This window comes from Maylandia zebra, linkage group LG3 (genome assembly GCF_041146795.1).
Source record: "Maylandia zebra isolate NMK-2024a linkage group LG3, Mzebra_GT3a, whole genome shotgun sequence".
NCBI lineage: Eukaryota > Metazoa > Chordata > Actinopteri > Cichliformes > Cichlidae > Maylandia > Maylandia zebra.
In genome coordinates, this window is record NC_135169.1 from 20,621,888 (window position 1) to 20,646,208 (window position 24,321).

At 41.9% G+C, this 24,321-nt stretch overlaps 1 protein-coding gene across 1 annotated transcript; it reads left to right on the top strand.

Moving 5' to 3' along the window:
* Positions 1–4,591: 4,591 nt before the first annotated feature.
* On the top strand, positions 4,592–23,408 carry LOC112432800 (uncharacterized). The gene is made up of 7 exons (XM_076882354.1): positions 4,592–4,704; positions 15,289–15,470; positions 15,637–15,862; positions 15,957–16,023; positions 16,432–16,575; positions 19,383–19,532; positions 20,357–23,408. Exons 2-7 carry the CDS (start codon positions 15,337–15,339, stop codon positions 20,488–20,490), a joined length of 855 nt encoding a protein of 284 aa, XP_076738469.1. The 5' UTR covers positions 4,592–4,704; positions 15,289–15,336; the 3' UTR covers positions 20,491–23,408.
* The last annotated feature ends 913 nt before the right edge of the window (positions 23,409–24,321 follow it).

The following is a 24,321-nucleotide window of genomic DNA, read 5'->3' on the forward strand; positions in this document are numbered from 1 at the left end:
CTTTCACTTTATTAAAAGCACCTTATCAAGCACTTTATGAGCATTGCACTTTAAGCATGGATTTGCACACAAGAAGTTTAAATATTTATTGACTATTTATTGGGAATTTTAAAATCAGTTGGTGGCCTTGTTTCAGATCCTGCACAGCTGCTCCTCATCAAGGAATGTGGTGGTTGTCTGTCAGGAGAGAAGAATGGTGATTAGTGTTTGTAAGTTAATGATTACTCACCTTTCTTGCCTGTGTCCTCTTCAAGGTGTTTGGGCAAATGTTTCCCCGGGGGTCCAGACACCATTTAAAGGTTCCGGGAGAGACCATTGGTAAAGAGAGTGTGGTGAATCTTTTTGTGCTTGGGTTTCTGGGTTTTTATAATATTGGGTTTTGTGTAACATTAAAGTGTGAAATATTTATTAATATGTAAATGTGAAATGTATTTATGTATTTATTTATTCTTATTGATATATTGTATACTGTGGTGGAAGGTTGGGATTTAAGAATTTACCTGAGAGTGGAATAATGGTTAAGTCTGTGACAGCTGAACATATTTAAGGCTGCCAGTTGTCATTAGAGGATGGATTTTTGTGCTGTGAAGAAGCTCGACAAGTTAATTGTTTTAAGGAGAGCCATATAGCAAATAAATACTTTGTTCCACTACACTTGCCTTGGTCTGTCTCACTGTTTCCAGCCGCTAAGGGCTGCCCTGTTACAAAGAGGGAAAAGAAAATCACACCAGACAATATAAACCACATATTGTGGAATTTCTATCAACAACTAACAAACTAATGAAGTCAGCAGGGTCTCCATGATTGATAAAAAGATAAAGTCCAGCACAGAGCAGCTGAGTGCATATAGTCTGGACTCTGAAGAGTCATGGTTCAGCTGTAGAAAGACAAAATACCTGCCAAGTATTTTATGAATGTAACCAGTTTGAGACATTATGTGAGAAGAGCATAATAATTATCCATCCATCCGCTTCTCCTTTCCAGGGTCGCAGTGGGCACTGGAGCCTATCCCAGCTGTCATAGGGCAAGAGACAGGCTAACACATAGAGACACAGACAAACATTCACTCACAGATTCACACCTATGGGCAATTTAGATTGACCAATTAACCTATCCCCCCTATTGCATGTTTTTGGACTGTGGGAGGAAGCCGGAGTATCCGGGGAAACCTGCACAAACACGGGGAGAACATGCAAACTCCACACAGAAAGCACCCGGCCTGATGGTGGAATTGAACTCAGGACCTTCTTGCTGTGCAGCAACAGTGCTAACCACCATGCCACCGTGCTGACCGCATAATAATTGTTTATTTAATAATCATTAATCAATTTAATTCAATTTTTTAATAAGCAAATGAACACAACAGCAGTTGCGTCATGGTGCTTTATGCAGGCCTGGGGATCTGAAGACCATTTAAAGGTTCCTGGATGAACACTTCTTGTTTTTTAGGAATTTAACTGAATTTTTAGGATTTTACTGTACTAATAAATTATGTTCGTGTTTTTGTAGATTTTTATTATTTTTATTAAAAAACTTGTGGTGAAAGCACCATGAGACTCATCGGTAGCAGAGTGTGAAATGCTTCCTGTTTCCCAGTTATTGATTGTAAATCTCTAAAATGGTCAGTAAATACAATCAGATGACACTGTGTTTAAAGAAGAGATTTAAGAAAGTTCAACAAATCAACCAAGTGAAAAATTCCACTTTAATTACCACAAGTCAAAGTGGACACAATACTATCCCCAGAGACGAAACCAAGTGTTATACCAGGCAGTAAACATGTTTATTTAACCTTCAGACCGTATTATCATCAAACATTATATAGTGTTATTTACAGTGATTCATTTCCATGTACATTATTTTCCAGTCCCCTTCAGCCTCACCACTGTTGTTATGGAGGAGCAGTGGTGATGAGCTACTGGGTCTGCTGAGCTCTAAAACTAAAACTGGTACTCGGAACCTGAAGTTTGAACAGTGGGGCAGCCACACAGCTTGTTATGTCCAGGCTAACAGTCCTCACAGCTGCAGAAAAAACAGCGAACATGTTCCCCTTGTGTGAATCTGTTGGACTGTTTCTTGTAAGTGAATTCAGTGCCTGAAGATGAACACTAACAGCTAAGTGTGATTTAATTAAGACAAACACTTACTGACTTTTGTAGATTCAGTTACTATGGCAACAGTCCCTCCTCCTCCCCCTCTGCCTGTTAGTGTTGAATTCAAAACAGCTTATCTGGCTCCCTCTGCTGGTTAAACTGTTGAACTACCACATTAACTTGTTACCAAAAAGTTGATTCTGTGACCTGTGAGGTCAGTTCCTTCATCATTAATATGCAATAATACTAATAATACCAATAATAACAACTTTTTCTAATGATTTTTCTTATCTCTATATTTAAAATATAGATATAATATGTATAATACAATATATATTACAAGTAAATAAAATAAATAAAATAAAATCATTTAAAGTAATTAAATATTTAGAATAATGATCATCTGAACCTTTGCATTAAGAAGTAAGAAGTCTTTTCATTTTTGTTGAATACCCCCGATTTAAAGCAACACTTACTGTTGGCTGCATCAGAAATTCCAGAGCATTCCTAATATTTTGGCCAGTCTATCACCATACATGAAGGGGAAATCATGTTAGTAACTCATTTCAACAAGAACCGGGCGCAGGGGCATGTTTATCACCTCTTTCTTTAACCGTTGCTGTAGTTTTGAAAGCATGATTGGAGTGCTCCATATCATTTATTTCATTTAAGGTACGAGTTTCTGTTGGCCAGCAAGGTGTTGGTGGAAACTGTGCTACTGTAGGCCAAAGATGAAGCGAGATGAGAGGGGGAAGGTTTGTTAGGAGGCAGAGAGAGGTGTTAAGGGAGCCTCCAGGCAGGCGGAAAGGAAGATGAGTCAATCAACATGCTTAAGTTATCAGTTTTAAAACAACAAGCAGTGATTGTTCTTTTTAAAAGCATTTGACAATAATTAAATGCTACACTTTAAAAATGAGCAGTGGCTCATGGTGAAAGCAGCCAATCATTTGACCTTAATCCTTGATTTGCTGTGTGACTGTAAGGTCTGGCTAATAGTTGTAGTTTCTGTTTATTGTTTTCGCTCAGCTTTTCAGCTCAATCTTTTCACCACTTCTTCCACACTGAACTTTTCCTACAAGCTGGGGATGGGCTGGTCAAGTTAAGAGATTTGATTGGGCAATCCAGTGTCATGGTATCCAGTAATGAAAATGAATGAATGGGCTGCTGTGAGTGGTTGTACAGCTAGTGCGAGCCTTTCAGGCCTCCTCTGATCTGGTTTAAAGGATTTCTCAAACCAGTTAATGAAGGTTTATATACACAACAGGTTACAATTGCACAAGTGCTGCTGATTGGCTGAGGAAGAATAAAGTAGTCATGGTAAACTACTGACCAAGTTACTGTAAGATGACATAGCAACAAGATGCTACCCAAGACAACCCTGAGTGTCCAGACGATCTGATATCCTTGTGTTGGTGTTGTTCCCTCGTCATCATAAATAATGTTGTTCCAGGTTCAACATTGCAAGTGAACAATCACCTTCTCCTGACGTCATCCGCGACCTCGAAAAAAACAAACGCCTTCAAAAAATCTACTTCACTTGCGAGAAGAGAAACCACCTCTGTAAGGACAATATGTATAATGCTTACCGTTTATTAAGAAAAAGTATCCTGAAATTCAAAGAATTCAAGTTCCTGGATCGGCGGACAGAAGAGGTTTCTCCATTTCTGTGTTAAAAGTGTGGACTTCAAACTACCAGTTTTTAAATTGTGTTGATAGGCCACATAAAACCAGAGTTATGATTAAAAATATGCGCAATGTTTTTTTTCCTGAATACTAACGTTGTGTTTACAGTGGGAAGGGAAGCACTTGAAAGTATTCTCTGTTTGTGACAAAAAAAAACCCAGAAAGAAAAAACCTTGGCTTTCTATTAGTGGAAAAAAATTCTACTTTTTTATACTCGAGTTTTATGTTTTTTGTCTGATTTGAGATCAATTGTTTTAATATAGTATTTCAAAATGAAAAAAATAGCTGTAAATTTTGACATGTTAAGGTGTGCTGAAAAGAATGATACCAAACAAGACAAGATAAACGGTTTTTAAAGGTGAAATGTAGAAGTAAAATCCAAAGCAGACAAAAATACCTATTATACCTAGCATTTAGTCACTTTTATAAAGGTTTTATGAACCCATAAATTGAGGGAAAAAATACTGGGCCAAGAATGGACCCCTGAGTCATTCCACATAAGAGCAGGGTTTTTATGAGGAAATTTGTACCCCAGCCTAACTGTAAAGTTAACTACTGTGCCATTTCAGTTCTGTGCTGTGCTTTATAACTTTAAATAATTTCTAATATTTTTTCTAATACAAGTTTCAACAGGACTTAAGTAAAAGGGAGTTTAGAAATCTGTCTACAGTTGGATAAAACTTTAGGAACAATATTTATGGTTAGCAGGAACAGTGTGAAGCCTTCTATAAATAACAGTGCATGAAATATCTTTCAATTTGCGAGAAGGAACAATGTCCTCGATTGATTGTGCATCGATCCATTGGTAATTCCTCAGGGCTCCACTAGAGGGATTCGCGCCTCTTGTCCTTCACTCTGTACAGACGAGTGAAAGCCAGCGCTTTGTGTCAGTATCATCATTCATCTCTCCTCGTTTCCCCTGTTTAAGGTAACTGCACGCACAGAACTCTGTGAACTCTGTGTATTACAGTTGACTATTAGCCCACCATCATTGTTTATTGTAAGGAAAGAGGTGACTTGTGGACAGTTTTTGCTGAGAAGTTTCAGCTGAACTCCGTTGCTGTTTAAGCTAGCTTTCACTGGTGTCCCGCCTTATTGAATGACAGTTTTTCTGCCACTATCTGTATTTAAGTTAACTACTGAAAGACATATACAGCGCATAAAGTATTATTTCATTACTGTTGAAAGTCAGCGAATGTGTCAGCTAACATATGTGAGTTAAAAAGATGTATTTACCTTATGTTACAGTTCAAGTTGTGCACCGTCTAAATACTCTCATAAGTTAAAACAGGGCAACTTAGTTTGGAAACTGTGGTCCTGAGACTGAGTGTATCCATGCAGAGAGAATATGGTTTGGGTTGTGTTGTTTTTGTAACACTCAATACAGACGAGTGAAAACGAGATCTGCGTGTCACTATCATTCATTCAGCTCTCATCATTATTTCCACTTTTTAAGGGCACAAAAATACCAGCAATCTTTACATAATGTTTTGTAAATTCGCACAAATGGGAATAATGGCGTTAAATGTTTTTCAGTAACTAGTAATCTAACTAATTAGTATTTCTGTCGTTACAATGGTGTTGCTATTACTAACAAGAAAATGCAGTGCGGTCAACACACAGAGGGTTGAAGCTGTCTTTAGTTCACAAATATTTAAGAGAAACCGGCCAAATTATAAGCCTGAAGACAAGACGTTAATGAAGAACACAGATGTAAGAGCGGTCAGACTCAGGACAGATAACTGGCAAATTTTTATTATAACTCTGTATCTTGGAAGGACTGAAATAATGTTTCAGTATCTAACATTTGATCTGTGAGTTTATTCTCCCAAAACAATACTTTTATTGTTTTGACATTTACAAACTGAGGTTATTTTTTATTATGAATATGACCTTCTGAATTTACTGAACCTTCCTGCCTTCTTGGGGCCATTTGTTGCCACTTACATGTGTTAAATGGCTGCCATTTCCACTGTGTTCAGTGGAATATAACCAAACTTGTTAAAGGATAGTTTTTTTTCTGTCCGATTTAATATTTCAGTGTTAATTTCTTAAATCAGCCTAAAATGGCTGAGCAGCAAAAATCCCCACACCCATACCCCTAGTGGTCATTTTGTGCCCGTTGACTTCCATTATAAACGCTATTTTTCACGGCTAAAAAATTACGGTCAAAGGGATCGTCATGAATCCAGCTTAGGTTTCGTTTTGTACTAGAGGCCTTAGAGTTGTAATTTTTTTATTTGTCCACCAGGTGGCGCCCTTGTTTCACATTTGACGCCTGCTCGGAAATACCCCTTTCCAGCGGCCTGCTCGAGACACACTCGCGGGAAAAGGCACACTCATTCCCTGCATGCAGCGGCAGCTCGGCCCGCTGACCGGGCTGGACCATTTCCTTCCCTTAGGATCGTTTGATGGCGCTTTTTTTTTTTAAATCAACAGGAAATGACGTATTTGTTTTCACGTGGTAGCGGAAGTGTGTGCTGCAGACACGGAAACCGAACCATATGCCCCGGCGCTGCGCGAGACACACCCGCGGCAGAGGCACTCCTCCCCGGGGAGCTGGAGCAGCAGCGCCGCCTGGAGACCATTTTTGGCTTCTGCAAAAAAAATTAAAAATGGATCGAAATTAATGTTGGTGTCAATCTTTTGTCCATCTAAAGGCCTAATTATAATAACAATAAAATTTTACTTCAAATGTTTGTTTTTTTTAAATGTTTAGTTTTTCTGTTTTTTGGGGCTGAAAAACAGGGCGCTCATGTAATACAACTGGGATTTAAAGGGTTAAAACAACGAAAATATAATTAAAACTTTATATGAATATTTCAGGGAGAAGTAGTTTTAAAAGACTGACCAATTTAAAGTGAAAAAAAAATTAATATTTAATATTTTTATTGCACTTTTTGGGGAATTGTCCTTAGGCATGCATTTTTTAATGTGCTCCTGCAAAAAAAAATAATGGCAGGTCAAAATGAATGTTGGTGCCAATCTTTGGTCCATCTGAAGGCCTAATTATAATAACAATCAAATATTACTTCAAATGGTTTTTTTTGAAAATATTTAGTTTTTTTGTTTTTTGGGGCTAAAAAAACAGGGCGCTCATGTAATTAAACTACGATTAAAAATAAATAAATAATTAAAATATATTTAAAACTTTATATAAATATTTCAGGGAGAAGTAGTTTTAAAAGATTGGCTAATTTAAAGTGGAAAAAAATATGAATATATAATGTTTTTATAGCAGTTTTTGGGGCGTGGCACAAAATGGTCATTAGGGATAAGGGTGTGCGCTTTATTAAAAGAAAACAGGAAATAACTTTTTGGTGCCACTTTGACTTCTTTTTGATATATTTAACATTTAATTAGTACAAGAACAACATTTAAATGGCATATAAACGTAATGTTAGGAAAATATAGAAAACGGATAACAAAAGGTCAAAGGAACAGCTATTCAGTGTGACTGACAGGTGATCTCCGTGCAAAGTAAAAACAGCACAACTGTGAGCTCTCAGCAACTCCCATCTCAACAATGATGTAGACAAAAAAAAGTGGAAAATAAAACACACATTTTAACCAATTGTCCATCAGTGGCTTCTGTCTATTTCAGTGTAATGAACTCTGCAGTATCTTCATGATCCAAAAAATCAAGTCCAGCATAGAGCGGCTGAGTGAATGTGGTCTGGACTCTGTGGAGGAGAGTCATGGTTTTAGAGACGCTGTAGAAAGACAGAATACCTGCTCTGTGATCCAGGTACACTCCTACTCTGGAGGACCGAGGACCTGAGAGGACAGTTTGGATTTTGTTGTGCCAAAATTCATATTTGTTGATATAACACTTCAGTGACCACGATTTTTGATTGAATCCAAAAAAACACGTCTGATTTTCCTACTCTTCGGATATTCTTGTATGTGACTGCTACTTCAACTCCTATTCCTCTCCACTCCACCTCCCAGTAATAACGTCTAGTCAGACTCTCTTTACTCAGGATCTGAAGCCATCCAGTAAATCTGTCTGGATGATCAGAATAGGATTGTTCTTCTTTGGTATACATAGCTTTTCTGTTCCCCTCAGATAATAACAGATGTGTGTTTGCTGTGTTTGGATCCAGTGTGATTTCACTTGAATATTTTAAGAATCCAGCTCTGGTCTTTGGCTCTGGTGGTGACAGTAAAACATCCTCTTCAGTGACTTTTATTTTTGCAAGTCAAATTCGGTACAAATATGACTTTTATTTTGTAGTACTTCACAATAAAGCCTATCAGATAAATGATTTAGCACCAACCTAAAAATAAACAAACCATATAGACTTTAACAAAATTAAGATTAAGAAACTGCCATGAAATCTTCTGTAAAGATGATCTAAATATTGCATAATCCATGAGCCCAAGTTCATCGAGCAAGAACAAGGATTTATATCTTCATACCCTGAAACACGTCTGCTAGAAGTAACCTGTGAAGCTCTTGTCTGACCTGAAACTGTTTCAATCCCCCTTAAACAACAAAATGACTGGATGTGCATCAGTGAGGGTGGTGTCTGCCCATCATTATGGGCAGCATTATTATTGAGATCTGATAATGCTGTTGCACACCATTATCAGATCTCAATGTTTCCTTCTTTGGAGTCAGAGTGGTATGATTTGGACCGATAATTGAACTGGGACGAGAAATGAAGGGTTTTGCTTCAGGAGCCAACGTGGTGTCTGCACCTCCATCAGGGGAATACAGGAAGGCGATGTGTATCTTTAATCTGTTAAAAACTAACAGAAACACTATAATGTGACATCCCTGCTCTACAGGATGTGAGGAGAGTGATGTGGAGTGCTTTTGTGTCTGACATAAACATGTGAAACCAGTTCAGACTAAAGAGTGAAACGCTCCTGCGAACGCCTTCAGACCGGTGAGCAAAGCACATGGAAGAGCTGCAGGTAGATGCAGGTGTGGCTGGTTGAGCGAAAGATGAATGAGTGAATCTTTTGTCCTGGGCAGGTATTTGTGTAGGAAGCTGTCATCAGGAGGAAGTGAGTTACCTGTAGATCAAGTTAGCAAGCGGGCGCTCATTCACATGTTTTCATACAGAGGAAGAAACACAGAGCAATTAAAGCAATGAGTAACTCCCTGGATTTGATCCAGAATGGCTGATGAGTTGCTAGACTTGCTTCTAGAAGGACTTTCGAGTCCACAGCAGGTGCTCGAGTTCATGGACAAATTTCACTTCAGCCTGGAAATGTGAACATCGGGGTGCGACGAGAGGAAACCGTCAGTCTGTGGGCTTAATCGTCTGGAAGTCAAACATATGTTTACCACATTTCAAGCTCCGATTTCAAAGAATCAGAGCTCAAATATGTTTGGGTTTAAATTTGAAGCTATCAAGTGTTTAATCAAGGTGACCTTGAGAATCGTCAGTAAAAGACATTATCATGAAATAATGGGACTCTCCTGCGTGCGAGCTGCACTCAGCTTCAGATTTGACCTGAATAAGATTTTAATATGTAGGCCAGCGTGACCTAATAGGACAGTGAGAAGCTCAGAGTGGCTAAACGGACTAAACACAGGCGGAGCAGTCGTGTCAGTCGGGGTGTGTCGCTGGGAAGCTATTTGTGTACACACACACAGACACAGACATACACCACCCGAGGCATCTCTGTTTGAATACTCACTTTTGTGTTAAAGGTGTAGAGAAAGTGTCTGTTTCTGTTGGCGTGTTTTTGTAAACCTTCCTGTTTAACACCTGCAGACTGTTAAACACACAATATGCAATCAGAGTGCATTCAGAAAGGTGACAGGCTTTCGTTTACCTTATTTCAGACCATGAAAAGCTCCTTAAATAAACAGGGAACATTGCTGGAATATAAATCCCTCCTTTGTCCTCAGAGAAAAGATGCCCGGACTCATCTTAAGCCAGCTAAGCTTTCGCCATTGTTGCAGATTCTCGGTCTACCCGCTGCACCAAGACGAGGATAATGTAATGTTGACATAAAGTGCAGCCCTCTCTGCAGAAGCCAAGAAGCTGTCTGATTGCAAGTGCACGTCCGTGCTGCAACTGATCATCTTAATTTAACTCTGCAAAATGTTCTGCAAGAGGAGGTTGTTTTACACCAAATAACAGTTTTATGGGTCCCTGCAGGTCCTTCTAAAATAGTTTAAAACCCTCCAAAAGTAACCATGAGCAGGATGCCAAAGACATCTTTGATTGTGCTGAAGAGATTTCAGCTGAAGTTAAGCTAAGGCCGGGCTCATGTAATACCAATTTGCTTCAGTCTTGTGCTCTTGATTTCCTGGTTTCAGTGTTTTTACTGTTTGCTCATCTTGTTTTATAAGGAAAGTCCACTTTAAGAAAAGGAGAGTAATACCAGAAGAACAATCCTGAACATGCTTCGGGCTTAAAACACCAGCAGACTGTTGTGATTCCTTCACCTTCACCTCCTCCGTCCTCTTTGCTCTGGTGACGCTGTGTTCCCAAGCCAGCTGAGAGCTTGTGTCCTCCTAACGAGGTGCCCAGGAGGCATCCACACCCCATCCTGAACCACCTCAGGGTTCCTGTCAGTGTGGAGGACGCCCCTGAGTAACCGAGCTCCTCAACTCTTTTCCCCTTAAGATGGTATTAGACCAACTCCCTTGTACCCTTAATGATGAGTTCTGTCACCTGTACATAAATTTGAAAAGCTTCCAGAAGTCCTGTCGCCTTCTTTTTAAGCTCGTTAGACTGTGACCTTATGACCAAGAATCTACACGGACGAACAGGTTCTGTTTTTTTTTCCGAGGACAGCTGTGTAGGCAGCGACCACGCTCACCTGTTGTTATGAAGTATGACAGAAACTACTCAGTTCAGAAAAGAGAAACAAAGCTAAATCCTTGTAAGCATCAAAGGTGGAAAGAGTTAAGCCTCGGTAAACCCGCTGCGTGGGACACTGCATGGCACGGTGACGTCACACAGTCACATCCATTTATCACTGCTGTTAGCCGCAGCAGCATTCTGCAGACCGACGGGCGTCGCCACTCAGACAAACCTCCACATCATGAGAATTTGAGCATTTTCCACAAAGTTTCATCTTTTTCACACTGTTGCCGCATGTCCGTCTGTGTAATGTGTGAGCTCCTGGTGCATTGTTAAGACTGCAGTTAAACCCACACGATGGTACACTCACGTCTTTAACCGAGCTGCAGCATCAAAACACACAAAGTTGTAAAATGTGAGACATGCAGGACTGCGGCGGCTCACGACAGCACATGTGACGTCATTTTGGAAAATGATAAATGGTCTGGTTCTTATGCAGCGCTCAAAGCTCTCCATGCAACAGGCGTTTTTCTCTACGCCAGAGTGCTTTGTGTCTGACATTCACACATGAGCTGCTCTACATGTGGCTCAGGCGGTAGAGCCACAGTTTGACATTAACTCTGTCGTGAGGTGCCGTTTACCATGTCTCGTTTCACGAGTCTCTACCCCGCCTCTAAGGGAGAGACCGGTCACCCTTCAGAGGAAGCTCATCTCTGCTGACCCGTGTCATAACAGGAACACAATCACACTCTGTGATGAAGCTCCAGTGTGTGTTTGCATTCAGGGTATAAAGAATTCCTGTCATTCATGAAATTCTGTCCTGTAAACCAACCAGCGCCTCTTACTCCAGCAACAATGCATGATGGGATACAATGCGAGGATAGTGACCCTTGGTTGTACATTACTCGCAGTGAGGCATTGTGGGATACTTTGAGTGTACTATATACAGTGGGGCAAAAAAGTATTTAGTCAGCCACCGATTGTGCAAGTTCCCCCACTTAACCTTCCTGCCTTCTTGGGACCTTTTTGTGCCACTGCTATGTGTTAAATGGCTGCCATTTCCACTGTGTTCAGTGGAATATAACCAAACTTGCCACAGGATAGTTTTTACCTGTCAATGTTAATATTCCAGTGTGAATTCCTTAAATCAGCCTAAAATGGCTGAGCAGCAGAAATCCCCACACCCATCACCCTGGGGACCATTTTCTGCCCATTGACTTCCATTATAAACGCTATTTTTCATCCCCAAATTATCATTATATGATTTTATTTTTTCTTCTTTTCTTGGATGTCAATGAAGACTCAGGGCCTTGAAGTTTGAATTTTTAAATTGCAAAAAAAATGCAAAAAAATAATGGCAGGTCAAAATGTATGTTGGTGCCAATCTTTGGTCCATCTAAAGGCCTACTTATAATGACAATCACATATTACTTCAACTGGTTTTTTGTGGAAATATTTAGTTTTGTTTTTTGTTTTTTGGGGCTTATAACACAGGGCACTCATGTAATAACACTGGGATTTGAAGGGTTAAAACAACGAAAATATAATTAAAACTGTACATGAATATTTCAGGGAGAAGTAGTTTTACAAGGTTGGCTAATTTAAAGTGTGTTAGGTGAGGCTGTGTGCAGACAGGAATAGGACCCAAGGTGCAGACTCCGGAGACAGAACTTAAACCAAAACAGCTTTAATGCTGAACGCAAACATGACATAACAGGAAAAAACTCAAAATAAACTTACACCGGTGGACAGGCAAAACACACAGCAAAATAAACGGTAGATCGCGACACAGACACTAAGAAACACAGGGCTTAAATACACAGAGGGAACAATCAGGGAATGGGTAACAGGAGGGAAACACAGCTGGGGCAAATCAGGCCTAACGAGACAAGGGGAAGCAAAACCAGACACATTAACATCAGACATGGACTTTCAAAGTAAAACAGGAAACATAACACAGACTCACGGGCAGGCACTATAACAAAGGGAACAGAGACGTGGGAACAGGGCAGACACAAACACTGACTGAACACGGGGAAATAGGAACTTAGGATACACATAGACGCGAACTAGACAAGGGGATGCAGGTGATAGGGGAGACAGAGCAACTAAAGAAGACAGAGACATAAGCCATAAGACAGAACTCAAAGAAACCAAAAACTAAAAAGTATAAATAATATCATAAACTCCAAAAACCCTGGGTCGACGACCCAGGCATCCTAACAAAGTGGAATAAAATATGGATATATGGTCTTTTTATAGCGTTTTTGGGCGTGGCTGAGAATGGTCCCTAGGGTAATGGGTGTGAGTTTTTTAAAGGATGGCAGGAGGGTTAAAATGATGACAGAGGTCAGTAATTTGCACCAGAGGTACACTTCAACTGTGAGAGACAGAATGTGAAAAAAAAATCCATGAATTCACATGGTAGGATTTGTAAAGAATTTATTCGTAAATTAGGGTGGAAAATAAGTATTTGGTCACCTCAAACATGGAAAATCTCTGGCTCTCACAGACCTGTAACGTCTTCTGTAAGAAGCTTTTCTGTCCCCCACTTGTTACATGTATGAATGGCACCTGTTTGAACTCATCATCTGTATAAAAGACACCTGTCCACAGCCTCAAACAGTCAGACTCCAAACTCCGCCATGGCCAAGACCAAAGAGCTTTCGAAGGACACCAGGAAAAGTATTGTAGACCTGCACCAGACTGGGAAGAGTGAATCTACAATAGGCAAGCAGCTTGGTGTGAAAAAATAAACTGTGGGAGCAATCATCAGAAAATGGAAGACATACAAGACCACTGATAATCTCCCACGATCTGGGGCTCCACACAAGATCTCATCCCGTGGGGTCAAAATGATCATGAGAACGGTGAGCAAAGATCCCAGAACCACACGGGGGGACCTGGTGAATGACCTGCAGAGAGCTGGGACCAAAGTAACAAAGGTCACCATCAGTAACACACTACAACGGCAGGGAATCAAATCCCGCAGTGCCAGACGTGTTCCGCTGCTGAAGCCAGTACATGTCCAGGCCCGTCTGAAGTTTGCCAGAGAGCACATGGATGATACAGCAGAGGATTGGGAGAATGTCATGTGGTCAGATGAAACCAAAGTAGAACTTTTTGGTATAAACTCAACTCGTCGTGTTTGGAGGAAGAAGAATACTGAGTTGCATCCCAAGAACACCATACCTACTGTGAAGCATGGGGGTGGAAACATCATGCTATGGGGCTGTTTTTCTGCCAAGGGGACAGGACGACTGATCCGTGTTAAGGACAGAATGAATGGGGCCATGTATCGTGAGATTTTGAGCCAAAACCTCCTTCCATCAGTGAGAACTTTGAAGATGAAACGAGGCTGGGTCTTCCAACATGACAATGATCCAAAACACACCGCCCGGGCAACAAAGGAGTGGCTCCGTAAGAAGCATTTGAAAGTCCTGGAGTGGCCTAGCCAGTCTCCAGACCTCAACCCCATAGAAAATCTGTGGCGGGAGTTGAAAGTCCGTGTCCCCAAAACATCACTGCTCTCTAGAAGATCTGCATGGAGGAATGGGCCAAAATACCAGCTACTGTGTGTGCAAACCTGGTAAAGACCTATAGTAAACGTTTGACCTCTGTTATTGCCAACAAAGGTTATGTTACAAAGTATTGTGTTGTATTTTTGTTATTGACCAAATACTTATTTTCCACCCTGATTTACGAATAAATTCTTTACAAATCCTACCATGTGGATTCATGGATTTTTTTTTTCACATTCTGTCTCTCACAGTTGAAGTGTACCTCTGGTGCAAATTACTGACCTCTGTCATCATTTTAAGTGGGGGAACTTGCACAATCGGTGGCTGACTAAATACTTTTTTGCCGCACTGTAAACCACAGTAACACTCGCAGACTCAGGTCGTTCATCTGGTTTCGGTTAAACATTCTTTAATCCGCCACACCTGCTCGCTCATCCGCCTAGACCTGCCTGTGTGTGTGTGTGTGTGTGTGTGTGTGTGTGTGTGTGTGTGTGTGTGTGTGTGTGTGTGTGTGTGTGTGTGTGTGTGTGTGAAGTCATTTTGTTCCCTGCAGAAAGAAAAACACACACACCCTCACGATGTTTTACTCTGCGGGGGTGGTGAGGCGTGTGCGCCGCCGCGTACGAGCCGCTGACAGTCGTGTAGTAACAGCGAGCGCTCGTGTCGACGCCCGCAGTGTCTTCCTCCGTGTCCGCAACAGTAGCCAAGGCAAAGTTTTGCCACTGTTACCATGGCAACTATCGCTACAACACCCTCAAGGTGAAACTGCGTTTGTCTCTCAAGGCTGTCCATGAAAGTGGAATAAATATTGACTCACACGCGTTCGCAAACAATGAGAGAGACGTTTAATGTTCGCTGTGTTTGTGCAAACTGCAGGCTTTGATTGCGTTTAATTAATTTGATCCAAGCAGGAAAAACCCAGAATAACAGCTTTCATTGGCCCAGATAAGAGCAGCAGATTATTTCTTTATTCCTTTATCTTTAGTGAATGAGGAAGAACGTGTTGGCTTTTCTTCATCCTCGACTGTTCCAAATGCAAACTCTAATATTTGATCTTAAAGTGCAGTAAAAATGCAACTTTATCTGTAATCACTGGTCTTCATGTCGCATTCATGTCTGAATGTTTTCATGCGTTTTATCATTTAAATTAAAAGCAAAGTTTAAATTCAATCATAACACTGTTTAATCATCATGTATCCCTCTTTTGTTCTCCCTCAGTGTCTGCGGACATTGACGGGTCACACCGGTGGGGTGTGGTGCAGTCAGATGGCGGCTACCACGGTGATCAGCGGCTCCACAGACCGGACGCTGCGCGTGTGGGACGCTGAAAGCGGCGAGTGCGTGCACACGCTTTACGGACACACGTCCACCGTGCGCTGCATGCATCTCAACGGCAACCGGTAACAGACTCACACACACACACACAAATTAATGTTACACATGAACTCATAGAACTGGGTCAGCGCAGCTTTAACAGAGACACAAACACACACCTCTGGTTCACCTTGACCTGATTGGCTGTCACTGCAGCGATGTAATGCCTCTCTCTCTCTCTCTTTTTCTCAGGGTGGTGTCGGGCTCTCGGGACACCACGCTGCGCGTGTGGGACGTGTCGACTGGCCGCTGTGAGCACGTCCTGACTGGCCACTTGGCGGCGGTGCGCTGCATTCAGTACGACGGGCGCCGCGTGGTGTCGGGCGGCTACGACTACATGGTGAAGGTGTGGGACCCCGAGACAGAGGTGTGCCTGCACACGCTGCAGGGACACACCAACAGAGTGTACTCGCTGCAGGTAAACACACACACAGAGCTCTACATGAGGCGGTTTAGCATCTTTGAGCTCCTTGTTTTGGTTTTGACTCCACCTCTCCCACCCCTCTCTGCAGTTTGACGGCGTGTTCGTGGTGAGCGGCTCGTTGGACACTTCAATCAAAGTGTGGGACCCAGAGACAGGTAGACCTCACCGACTCTGTTTTCTCACTGTGAACCTGGAGTTATTTAATGAGTTTATTTCTGTATTCAGACACTAGGGGGCAGTAACTCTGGATGACAGGCTGAGTTTATCATTATTACTATAGATTTATTTTGCTTTACATATAACGCATAGGAACATAACTGAAACACGGCCGCCTCTTTCTCTGTGATAAATGAAGAAAGAAAAACAAATATGGTTGATTTTTAATGGTTTGTGGCAAATAATGCAGAAAGCTGCTGCAATCGCCTCTTTTCACTTTTATCTAATTTAAACAGAATAAATACAGTGATGCTCAGAGCGCCCCCTGTTGGTGGTAACCTGCTGTAATCATATAAAAATGAAACGCATGGGTGCCAGTCTAAGCTAAACTAGTGTCTCTTGTTCAGGTGGGTGTGTCCACACGCTGACGGGCCACCAATCGCTGACCAGCGGCATGGAGCTTCGAGACAACATCCTGGTTTCCGGGAATGCCGACTCCACGGTGCGAGTGTGGGACATCCGGACAGGACAGTGTCTCCACACGCTGCAAGGTGAGAAGCTGGTAACGTCCCTTAGAGGGAATCTGTCCGATTAAACAATGAGAGCAGCTTGAAGGTGAGGGTCGCCGTGGAACTTCTGCGCCAGATCGCTGACTCGGCAATAAAACAGGCTGACTCAAAAGTCCGCAACCCGCTGGGAGGAAGTGAGGAAACAGGGGGCATTGTAAAGGCTCTGAGATGACGTGAATAATCATGTTAAGGTCTGAGGCAGAAAGTGAACCTGAGCTGTGGTCAGACTCGTGAGAAATAAAACAAACAAAAATGACCCCCCTCTTAATTCATCCTGACCAAACTGGTTTCATAAAAGGTCGGCACTCCTCAACAAACACTCGTAGATTACTTAATTTAATAGACTACTCATACGATAAAAACATTGAAACCATAATATTATCTCTAGATGCAGAAAAAGCATTTGACAGAGTTAATTGGAAATTTTTATTCGCAACTTTACACAAATTTGGTTTTGGAAACTCTTTCATAAACTGGATAAGAATATTATACAATTCCCCAACGGCTCGTATCAGAACAAATGACCAGACATCCTCCAGCTTCTGTCTCCTGAGGGGCACCAGACAGGGATGCCCACTCTCCCCTTCACTTTTTGCAATTTTTATCGAACCTCTAGCAGCAGCATTTAGACAGGCTACAACAATTAAGGGCATAAAATGTAAGAACATAGAACATAAAATCAGTCTCTATGCGGATGATGTGTTGCTTTTTCTGCAAAACACACAAACCAACCTCTCTGAGGTAATTACTTTAATAAACTGGTTTTCAAGAGTTTCAGATTATTCAATTAACTGGCCAAAATCTACAGTTCTCCCCATTAACTGCTCCTTCCATAATTCTTCCTCTGCCCCACTGCAATCCGGAAATATTAAATATTTAGGTATTAATGTCTCTCCTAAGCTTTCAGACTTAACTAAACTAAACCACATCCCACTTCTAAAGAAAGTAGAAGGCGATCTGACTAGATGGAAATCTTTACCCATATCACTCATGGGAAGGGTCGCCACTATAAAAATGATGATCTTGCCAAAAATAAATTACTTATTTTTGATGATCCCTAACAAACCATCACAAGATTGGTTCAGATCTCTGGATTCATATATTTCCAAATTCCTTTGGAAAGAGTGTGGGGGCTCCCTGCTGCGGAGTCGGGGTGGTCTGCCTCTCCCCACCGCAGGGAAAAGGGTAACACCACCTGGGTCTGGGTGCAATTCCCCCCTCCAGGGGCAAGGGTACCTAGACCCGGTTTGTAGAGTACGCTTGGGGAGTGTGATTGTGTGTACAGCATCTCTTTATGTCTGTCTCCACGTTGGTTGAGTGTGGAGTGAGTGCATATGAGAGCATGAGGGTGGGAATGGATGTTTGTGTCTGTGTGTGCCTGTATGTCTGTGTCTATATGTCAGGTTGGGTATCAGACGCCACCTCTCTGGGGACACCTCAGGCCCTCCAAGGTTTGGAGGCCTATCTCCACCCACCACCACTTCCCCTGCCGGTGGCGGACTCCCTCAGGTGTCGGTGTGTTGGTGGTTCTTTGTGTCTGGGGGTGGGCGTCCGGGTACACACCGGCTCACTCCTTGGCGGCCGCTTGTCGGGGCCTGGGGCCTGGGGCTCGCTCGGGCCCCTTTGGAGGTGGGGTGCCCCCGGCCTCTCGGCCTGGGGCTCGGTCACCCAGGCACAGCTGGGGGCCGGCGGAGCTCACGGGCGCGTCACTGCAACTCCCCCTGACTTCTGCTCCGCGGCTGCTGGGCGAGCCCTCATCTGGGACTCTCCTCAGCTTCTACTGGAACAGTGGCGCGGCTGCCCCTCTGTTGGTCTTCCATGGTCTCTTGTGTTCTGGGGGCCTCTGGATGTCTGGAGTTTTGATCTCCTCCATACCCGCTTCACACCCTGGAGGACGGGGCTGTGGCCCCCCCACACTCCCTAGCAGATCATTACATGGAGAAACCTTTGGAATGCAAGCATGCTGATCCACACAGGTATGCACACATGGGTATTCACAGACGCGGACTAAAGCTTTCTTGGCTCCTGCCTCAAAGCACACTGTGCGCTGTCTATCTTGCGTGCTGCACAATATCGTTTATTATTTAGTAAATATTGATATCTATGACTAGCTAGTTTATTGTGATGGTGCTTTGTTTTCCCTATTATTATGTTGCTCTTTGTTGTTTGCTGTCTCCTCTGCCATCACGTAATGTCGCATACTGCTGTTTCTGATGTCATTTAGAAAAAAAAAAAAAAAAAAAAAGAGAAATAAAACAAACCACAGGGTGTTTGTTGGTGTTCTGAGGATACTTTCATGCAAAGTCTGTGACGGCCTGTTTAGTCTTTTATGGTTGTGGATTTCACAGCGTTTGCTGTTCATCTTGTTAAGCTCACATGTGCGGGCAATTCGAGCCACATGGATTTAGCCAGAAAGTACAGCTAAAGGGAATGTGAGTGGTTTCAAGGGTTTTTGGTGACTGGATGAAAAATTGGACTCGCTGCCAGTGGTATTGAACTTTATTTTCTGGGACTGTAAATGTCCATGTAATTTCTCTCTTTTTTTTCTTTTTGGAAATCTGTCCAGCAGTAAATATTTTAAGCAGCAAATATTTTAGAGCCAAAGAAGGAGGAAATGATTCAATATGAGAATTTACAACTCAGTGAAATCAGGTGTTATATGAAGATGCACATGCTGACGCTCATATAAGAAAGGATGCATAAAGTGATACCGCTGAGAAGAAAGGCTGCTCATGTAAAGACAACTGGTTGAGGTCAAGGGTCACGGTGTAATGATGCGTACTTTTCAGGTCCCAACAAGCACCAGTCGGCGGTGACGTGCCTGCAGTTCTGTCGTGGCTTGGTCCTGTCCAGCTCTGACGATGGGACGGTCAAACTGTGGGACCTGCGGACCGGAGCTTGGCTGCGGGACGTGGTGGCGCTGCAGAGCCGAGGATCAGGTGAGGAGTTCGCGCCACCTTAGGTCGCTAGGGAAAAATGTATTTTTCTGGCTGTTACTGAGTCAATTCATTTGCAAAGAGGTATGTGGTGCTTGCTTTTCTGTTTGTTTTTTTTTGCTAGAAGGCTGCTGTGATTGCCATTCACTGAATTGTAGTGAAAGTTTGAAAATGCACAAAGTAGAAACACAGGGGTTTCTTTCACTTTGAAGGCAGTCAGTCACTTTTTCCATCCTGCACAGCTGGAAACGTGCATGACAGCACAACGTTTAATTTGTAAGCAAGCAGCCTGTATCCCATTCGCACTGCACTTTTCACAATTTCACTCGTGATTGGTGAGTGGTTTGCCTTCCATGCAGATTACAGGTTACCGTGGCGGTCTGCTAGCAACTAAATCAGTCACAGTGTGGTGTTCGGTGTAGCTCATGTACCTCTTTGGAACCAGTTTCACCCAATCTTGTCAGAAAGTACACGTTTCTATAGCAACCGGTGTTTCCCAGTCCAAAAAATATACAAATTAAAAATGAATAAATTCTCAACTTCATCATCATATAAAATGATACAAAGAAGATATTTTTAGTAACTGACTCAATTATATATTATGTGGTTTTTTGTAATGTCAACATTTTAATGTGGAACTAACAAACAGATTAAATACATTCACATTTCAGTAGAAAAGACGCTAAATGAACTGTAATGGTGCAGGTAGATGCAGTATTCACTCTGTTATTAAATATTAAGAATAAATATATAAGTACCTGAACTTTATTTATGTCCTCACCTGTTATCACATGTCTGTGGCTAAACCAATCACGTCTTCGATCCAGGTGGAGTCGTGTGGCGAATCAGAGCGTCCGACACTCGCCTGGTGTGCGCCGCCGGCAGCAGAAACGGCACTGAGGAGACCAAACTTCTCGTGCTGGACTTTGACCTGGACGAAAAGAAGAAAGAGACGGACTGAGGAGGAAGTGACATCATCAAACGCGGTTAAAGCCCAGATTTTTTTTTTTTTTTTAAAGGATTTGGGGGTCGGCTATTTTATTTCATTTTTTTTAAAGAAAAGTAACAGAAACTCATCACACTTTGACTTTTTTGACCAAAGTCCTGACTGGATCCGACTCTTCTCGTCAGTCAAACTGATAGATGTGAATGTTACAGCTCGTCTCTGATTGGCTGGCAGAGGCGGGTGGATGAACCCAGTGTGGATAATTCAAACAGTGTGACTGATAAATCCACAAGGACAAAAAACATGGATGTAAATGGACAAACAAGTGCATTTATTTCAATCAAAATGGCCCAGAGAGGACGGCTTGTAAGAGAAGTGTTGGATTTCTTGAATGTATCCAATGAGAGGAAGAACGAGGGCAAACAATTTGTTTTTGTTTGTTTGTTTGTTTGTTTGTTTGTTTGTTTTGCTGCTGAACCAACAAGGAGGTCAAAGATGCTGTTTAACCAATGCAAATGTACCAAATCTTGGCAGCTGGAGAGACACGGGCAACTTTTAGAGGCAACAGCGATGAGCGATGTCACAGCATATAAACCAAACCTCACATTTAGTCAGTATTTTTTTTAAACCATCACATTGTTTCACATTTATTCTCAGCAGCTGAGCCAAATTCTTCATCTCTGTTGCCTCTAAACAGCGTGTTTTGATCCTGCGGTAGAGTTACATGCTTGGTGCTTGGGATTCGTTGGAAACGGTGAAATTCGGGAATTAAAGCTTCTTTTCCCATCATTAAAAAGAGGGAAGACTAAACCCTCGAAACATGTTGGCCACAGGCAGAGCCTCACATCTGCAATGGTTGTAACACTGGAAACTTTGTCAAGCTTTACAGAAACATTATTTTTAAAGAGAGAAAGGCGATTACTCTGGTTTACTGCACGCTAAATCACTCGCAGACGCACATGTCCAAATGATTTATGCCGCAGTTTTACTTGTAGTGCAACAACTTTCTGCCAAAAGCCTAAACATTTTCAAAGGGGTGGCTGCTGCTGCTCAGCTCTGGCATTAGCCTGTTTCTGTTGAGACACTGAAGTATTAAAGTGGGGAAAGCACAGGAGTTAACAGTTCAAAAGGTGGCTGACTTCCATTTAGCGCCTTCAGTTTCAGGGTTGTGGTTATTTACTCGCCGTCAGGGCTGGAGGGGGTGGGGGCTGCACACATGTAAGTACGGAGTTATTGTTGCTGTTAAACTCATTCTGTGTGTGAGAGAGGCCTTTTTTCTGCTCAGTATTAATGAGAGAGTCTTGAATGTTTTAAAAGCTTAGGCTTCGGTCACGCAGGCTTAGAGAGCAGTTGTTGATACTATGGAAACCTCTGGTTGCTAGGGGAAATTGCATATTCCCCTGACTGGTTGCTAAGTGATTGCTGACTGCTGCTAGGTAGTATTTTATTATATGTATCATTTTTCTTCCTTCTGCACACCTGTCATTCATTCAGCTGTGCAGAGGTTATGAACCACTTACCTGTTGTGAAATTGATCACGAAGGCTGAGCTGCACCACCTTGTGACTGTGTTGCTAGCAAATTGTTGTGGTCACCCGTAGTTCGCTTGCAAGTTGCCAACTTGTCTGCAAACACTAGCCAACTGCTCCCCAACACAAAACAGAAAATTTGCTTCTTACTACGTACATTTCAAAAGGTTCAACTTTTATTTCAAAGGTGAACTATCTCTGTTTCCAGTTTGTGTTGTGCTTCTCAGTTTAACAGCTGCATAGTTGGTGATGTTTGCAGACAAGGCGACGCCTTCCTTGCAAACTACAGGCAGTTGCTAGAAACTACTCTCCAACGAGTCTCGGAATACACATTTTTCCATAACGACCAGTAGTTGCCACGGAATCGCACACCACTCTCTAAGACCTGAATGACTGGGGCCTCTCCTGCCTTTACACATAGCTGCTAACATTAGCATTAACACAGTTTTTAAAATAAAGAAGAGAAAAGTGAAAACGACCCTTGAACACTTCACATGACCTCGGTGAACATTTTCTGCCTCCATGGATAAAATATTTTTATACCTAAGTAATTATGTGCTTTTACTTTAAGTCATATTACAGACATAAAATAAAACCTGTTTTGTTTCTCATTAGAGAAGCAAAGCAGGTTTTAAAGAGCCACATTTATGCTCTGAGTCTGCTCTCCACATTATGTTTTCCAGCCACCTTTTGATGTCTTTCTATGATTTATCAGATAATCAGCATTAAGTCTGATCAGTGGTTTGTGTATATTTTTTAGGACATTTTTCCACCCTGTATTTTGTATCATTTTTCCCTCTCACCTTCTTGTGCAGGACTAAGCTGATTGATGAGGAGATGTTTAGCAGCCTAGTGTTAGCTACAGTTTTTGTTGTTAAACTTTCCTCAGACTGTGTGTTTATGTAAAGTGCACAAAAACTCTTTGACGTGCATCGACTTTATTGTTATTAGTTTGTACTTTCGTCACGACTTCACATTAGAAACTTGCATTGCACTACATTATATGTTCCATTACTTTTTTAATTTGTGTTTTTCCCAACCCCCTGCCGCAGCACATGGGGTCACTCCGCATGTTTTTCTAAGCTTGTGAAATATTTAGAAAAATAAGATAAATAATTAAAAACAATTCCTCTTTACCGATATTAATCCGATAAGCTGCTGTTGCCAGGCAACAACCCACGAGCAAGTTGCTCTATTGTTCATTTCCCCTGACAACAGGTGATACGTTTCAGGCAGGAGAGTTGACCTTTTTGCAGGTGTGAGGCTCTCTGACGATGTAATCATGTAAAATAATGTAAATACAAGAGGATGTACATATTCAGCTTTTTATAAGAACACAGCAGAGAAAATATTGTCGTGGATGGAGGGATGACTCTGAATCAATAAAGATGAGTTTTATAAAGTGCTGACTGCTTGTCTTTTGTGTTTTAAACATTGCTTTTGAAATGTGATGGGAGTTTTCTGCTGCTTTTCTTACAGCTCCTCTGACTTTTATTATGAAAAACTCAAACCAAAGTGACCCAGAAGAATTTGTAACTCAGTTTTATGGTAGTTGGATTTCACTCTTGATGCACACCTGTGTTGTATTAACACTGCAGGTTATGTGTCTGCAATTTACAGATGTCCTCTAAACGTTTCACCTGCAGCTGATCATAAAGAGGAGAGCACCAAATGTCCAAACATGAGTGAGCTGAAGGTGTCTGCCACTGAAACCAAATTATCTTTTTAAAAAAACAATAAAAAAAACCCACTTTAAATGAGGCTGTGGTCAGAGTTTTAGTTAAGCACTTAGTAGTACTTCCTAAATACACAGGGAAACCCACTGATGTTGATGAATGTCCTCACAAAGACGGCCAAATGCCGTGTACACAGAGCTGCTTTGAGGTAAACTCTGGTTTACCAAAGTAAAAGAATGGCTCATACGACCTCAATGAAGTCGTCACTTGAAATTTACAGGTGAGCTGAATGCTGACAAGCACACATCGTTCTCTTCCTTCCTTCCTTGGTCATTTTAATGTTTGTTTACTGCAAATGCTCATATTCAACAAGAGGAAAAGAAACTGGCTAGAAGGGGGACAAGGAGAGGAGGGAGAGAAGGAAATGAGGAAGGAAAAGATGGGGGAGGAGGGATGGAGGACGGTAGGAAGGGAAAAGATGGGAGAGGGAAAAGGAAGGAAAAATGGAAGAGGAGGGGAAAAGGAGGAAGGAAAAGATGGGAGAGGAGGAAGAAAGGAAGGAAAAGATGAAAGAAGAGAGTAAAAGGAAAAATATGAGAAAGGAAGGAGAAGAGACTGACAGATGGAAGTGAACGTAAAGCC

What these genes read in the sequence shown, in the direction of transcription:
- LOC112432800 (XM_076882354.1), top strand. Translation starts at nt 15,337, where the DNA reads ATGGCGGCTACCACGGTGATCAGCGGCTCCACAGACCGGACGCTGCGC. An exon ending in ATGCATCTCAACGGCAACCG is followed by an intron (nt 15,471 to 15,636) that starts GTAACAGACTCA and finishes TCTTTTTCTCAG; the next exon opens with GGTGGTGTCGGGCTCTCGGG. An exon ending in AGTGTGGGACCCAGAGACAG is followed by an intron (nt 16,024 to 16,431) that starts GTAGACCTCACC and finishes TCTCTTGTTCAG; the next exon opens with GTGGGTGTGTCCACACGCTG.